This window comes from Entelurus aequoreus, linkage group LG13, assembly GCF_033978785.1.
Source record: "Entelurus aequoreus isolate RoL-2023_Sb linkage group LG13, RoL_Eaeq_v1.1, whole genome shotgun sequence".
Lineage (NCBI taxonomy): Eukaryota > Metazoa > Chordata > Actinopteri > Syngnathiformes > Syngnathidae > Entelurus > Entelurus aequoreus.
The window spans coordinates 26,628,134-26,632,740 of record NC_084743.1 but is presented as its reverse complement, the minus strand read 5'-3'; the positions used below and the strand labels follow the sequence as shown (position 1 = coordinate 26,632,740).

Below are 4,607 nucleotides of genomic sequence, written 5' to 3'. Positions count from 1 at the left end.
GGGGGGTGGTGGGCAGCCTGGGATGGAGTCAGATGTTGCTTTGTTGGGTCTGTTACTTTCTGACCATGCTGGCCCCCACCAGCAGATGTGGCGCACCAGAGGCCACTGCAGTGTATGTGGGTGTTGATCGCAATCGTATGTGCGCAATATGTATTTATTGCTAATTTCTTGGTTTTCATTGTATTACTTCAGTAGTAGAAATGCTTCCCCGCGACCCTGAAAGGGGCAAGCGGTAGAAAATGGATGGATGGAAATAGCAGTTGTTGCTGAAATGTATTGTTTTGTGTGTTTGCCTCTTGTTTTTGCCTTACATTTTGTATCTTCACTTCAACCACATCATTTCCCAATTGTGGGATAAATAAAGTCATGTCCTGTTCTAGTCCTTAAAAACATTTGATGATCACGAGACATTAAAAACTTCAAATATCCGACCAGCCACATTTTATTTCAAACTTATGGAAGAGCTAAAACAGTAAAGGGATAGAAACTGCATTCCATTATTAATTTAAGTAGGGGAATTATTAAGTGGTTCTACTTCTGATTGGGCATCAGATCATCAATGGGCTCTTCCTTCTCCAAATTCTTCTCCATATCCACCAGCACCTTGACACCGTCAACCACCATTTGCACCAGCTCCACCTCAGAGAAGCCCAGTCGGTCAGCGTTGGAGATGTCAAACACACCACCCACAGCGTCAGTGTCCACTCCACCTGGTGGACAAACCAGTTCGTTAAATATGTGCTCCTTTTGCGTTCTTACAAGCAATTGAGGAAGCGGCCAGTACCGGTTCCACGTTTCTGGAGACGCAGTCTCTTGAGAACCTCCTCAAATTCAGGGTGCTTGCTCATGTTTGGCAGCTTTACATGCACGCCTGCACGCAGACCAGTGCCCAGGTTGGAGGGGCAGGTCAGGATGTAGCCCAGGTGCTCGCTCCACATGTAGACGTGACCTTTCTCCTTGAACTTGGCTTCCAGCTACAAGACCGCATTCATTCGTAAGATTTCAAGTGTTTTTTTTCCCTTGACATGAACTTCCACAAACCTCTCCGAGTCCAGTGCAGAAGCGGGTAAACACTTCCTTTATGTTGCCACCTTTCTGCATGGAGATCACACGCAGATGATCCTCCTCGTTCACCCACACCAGGAAAGTCTTGCTCTCGTTGTGCCTTTCAAAAGTACACATGCCATGAGTATAATTTTCATTTCAGAAGAAATTCAGAAACTTCTACTCACCAGATGCCTCTGCCGTCAGGCCAGTCACGGCCCATCCTGGAGGCCAGCAGCAGAGGGGAGACGGGCTTGTCAAACAGGAAGTGGTCGTCGATCAGCTGCTGCTGCTCTGCATCTGACATGGACTTTAAGGGGTAATATTTTCCGGTCATCTCTCCAGTTAGAGCACCCAGACCTACAGGAAGAGAAACATTTACTCCTGGAGCTCACACCAATCCAAGAGGAAACACCTTAGTCATTTCATAAATAAGTAGACATGCCAGAGAAATGCTATCCAATGTCTTGGGGAGGCTACCACTTAACAGATTCAACTGAAGCTTCCATAAACCATATTTTCCAGACTATAAGCCACACCATGTTTTTATATATTAGCCGCATCGGAACTGAGACGCAAACTGACCCAACCATGATGTATATATATATATATATATTATATATATATATATATATATATATATATATATATATTATATATATATATATATATATATATATAAACATATATACAGTACAGGCCAAAAGTTTGGACACACCTTCTCATTCAATGCGACTATTTACATTGTAGATTGTCACTGATGGCATCAAAACTATGAATGAACACATGTGGAGTTATGTACTTAACAAAAAAAGGTGAAACAACTGAAAACATGTTTTATATTCTAGTTTCTTCAAAACAGTAATCAGTATTCGCACATTCTCTCAATGAGCTTTAAGAGTTATCACCTGAATGGTTTTAACTTCACAGGTGTGCTTGAAGCTCATCGAGAGAATGCCAAGAGTGTGCAAAGCAGTAATCAGAGCAAAGGGTGGCTATTTTAAAGAAACGAGAATATAAAACATGTTCAGTTATTTCACCTTTTTTTGTTAGTACATAACTCCACATGTGTTCATAGTTTTGATGCCTTCAGTGACAATCTAAAATGTAAATAGTCATGAAAATAAAGAAAATGCATTGAAATAAGAAGGTGTGTCCAAACTTTTGGCCTGTACTGTACATATATACATACATATTGTAGCGATACTTTCTATGCGCCCAGGAAGTAAGTTTTGCTAATGCATGAAATGACCAAAGTACTGTAACTATTACATGTTATCAAGAAAGTGCCGGCTACTCTATGGTTACAGCATGTATATGTAACCTCAGATTTTGAGGTTTACTAACGTACACATGGCCCACCCACACTGGCTGTCCTGTTAAACTCACTCCCCGAAGCCTTACTCTCATCAGGGTCACGGCACCATTGTAGGCCAGGTGGCTCATGCCCCTGCTTATTTATCCCTTTCTGCACAGGGTTGCAAACCCTGGTCGTTCACATGACTACTGGGCTGGCTAGCTCGGCACCCGGCCATTTATTGCTTACCCCAATAAACCACTCTTATCCGGGTCACAGCACCACTGTAACCCAGGTAGTTCAGCCCCATGCCTTTATCCCATCCCCGGTCGTCCGAATTTCAACTGGGTCGGCTAACTCGGCAGCCAGCACACTCTTGATGTCGGTGTTTGAGGTTTACTAACGAACACACGGCCCCCCACACTGGTTGGCCTCTTTTACACTAACTCAGGTGTAACTATTTATCCCATTCTGCAAGGGGCCGGAAGCCTTGGTCGTCCCCATGACACTCGAGGTCGTCGGGGTGTGAGATTTGCAAACGTACACGCGGCCCAGCCACACTGGCTCGCTATTTGTTGCTCACTCCAATGTAACCTCACTCTAATCCGGGTCACGGCACCACCCAAAAGAGGTGGTTTGGCCCCCTGCCTTTATGGAACCCGCACAGGGATGCGGACCTTGGTCGTCCGCATGACAGACGAGTGTGCTAACCACCGAGCTAAAAGCCTGGGCTGGCTAACTTGCCAGCCAGCACACTCTTGGAAGTCGTCAGGAAGGAAGGTTTACTAAAGTGCGCAAATATAAAAGTTTTTTGAATGTTGAACAGGTCAATCATCAATACCAGCAATGTGGTAGCTTACTTTTTATTACGGGAAGTGTTCATCTCATGAAAATAGGGATGGTGAATGATGGGCGACATTTTGAAAAGTGCCTGTTTCCTTAAACCTCTTAAGGCCCAAACTGTTTGTTTACATGCCTTTTTTTATTTCTCTTTGCTATTTGGGCTTATTGGACCCTAATTAGAATAAAAACTAAAAACCATTTTTTGATATGATGTACTAGTCCATAAGTACACAAACGTGTACTTCATGTGTAGTGACATGCTAATTTTTATTTTTACACTTTTTTCCAAATTCCATTGTATGTTATACTCTTCTGACACCACCAGATAGCAGTATAAATGGCCACATAAGCGGCATAATACCCCAATTCAGTAGTGTACACAATTTTGGAAATAAGAGCTAAAAGGTGCTGTCCACGCATGTGGCCACTAAGGCCTTGAGGTTAAAATAAACCTCAGTAAAACTTATTCTTACGCTTTTACCTTCAATGGCGATCTTCTCCAAAGCACGTCTCTCCCCTCTGCTGCAGTGTGGCGGCAGGCAGAAGCCCCGAATGCTGCGCCCTGTTCGGACACGGGAACTCATGACGTAGTTGGGGTCCAAGTCGTCACCCCCCTTAGGAACATGCATCAGATTATAAATGGTTCAAATCTCAATATTGACGTTGAAACATTTGAATCCTGTGCCGTACCACAAGGTTGTCCGGGTTGAGGTCAGTCTTGTGGGTGTCTGTGGGTTTGTATCCTCCATGTCGGTCCTCAATCACGAGGTCAAAGAGCTCTTTGTAGACCTCATACGACTCCTCGTCTCCAGCCACGCAGCCCACGGTCATGATGTAGGGGTGACCTGCGCATTTAATTGAGAGCAACCTGTCACTCCCAATAAGAGTCCAAGTACTGGGATTTGAGGTTGGAAATAGGAGAAAGGTACCTGGATTATCTACTCCGGTTTGAATGACACCATCTATGGTGAAGCCACTGCGGGTAGACCTCTGCTTCAACGCGACGTACATGTCTTGAGTTAAGAACTTGGCCATGTGGTTCTTGTGCTGACTGAGATCTGGGAACTCATCCTCGGCTGACAGCCCTCTTGCCTTGCGGTTGGACATTCCTTCGGAGCTGAACACATTCGAACGTTACCAGCGGAACCCGCCAAAACTCTTAAGACATGGTGTGTTTGGCTAACCTTCCTACTCTCCGGTCACATGAAAACATCACTGACGTGACCGTGTTTATCACGTTATAGCCAAAACACGGCAAAACTTTACGTGAGGCAGAGTCTATCATAGAATGTGAGGCACAGATTGTTGGGAGAACCTTCCCTAAAGCGAGGTTGGTGGAGATGTGCCGGGCGAGCAACAACACTGACATAATAAACTGTATGATCGGGACCTATTAGACCAGGGGCGGCCAAACTTTTTTCAG

At 44.6% G+C, this 4,607-nt stretch overlaps 1 protein-coding gene across 1 annotated transcript in view; it reads right to left on the bottom strand.

Moving 5' to 3' along the window:
* Window positions 1–426: 426 nt before the first annotated feature.
* The window catches only part of LOC133663270 (creatine kinase, testis isozyme-like), a 13,151-nt gene continuing 8,970 nt past the window's right edge, over window positions 427–4,607 (bottom strand). Inside the window, exons 2-8 of the mRNA XM_062067623.1 lie at window positions 4,114–4,301; window positions 3,875–4,029; window positions 3,666–3,798; window positions 1,233–1,404; window positions 1,042–1,165; window positions 785–974; window positions 427–710 (exon numbers count right to left, since the gene is read on the bottom strand). Coding sequence (XP_061923607.1) covers window positions 532–710; window positions 785–974; window positions 1,042–1,165; window positions 1,233–1,404; window positions 3,666–3,798; window positions 3,875–4,029; window positions 4,114–4,291 — 1,131 coding nt within the window. The 5' untranslated portion in view covers window positions 4,292–4,301 and the 3' untranslated portion in view covers window positions 427–531. The remainder of the gene's footprint in view (window positions 711–784; window positions 975–1,041; window positions 1,166–1,232; window positions 1,405–3,665; window positions 3,799–3,874; window positions 4,030–4,113; window positions 4,302–4,607) is intronic.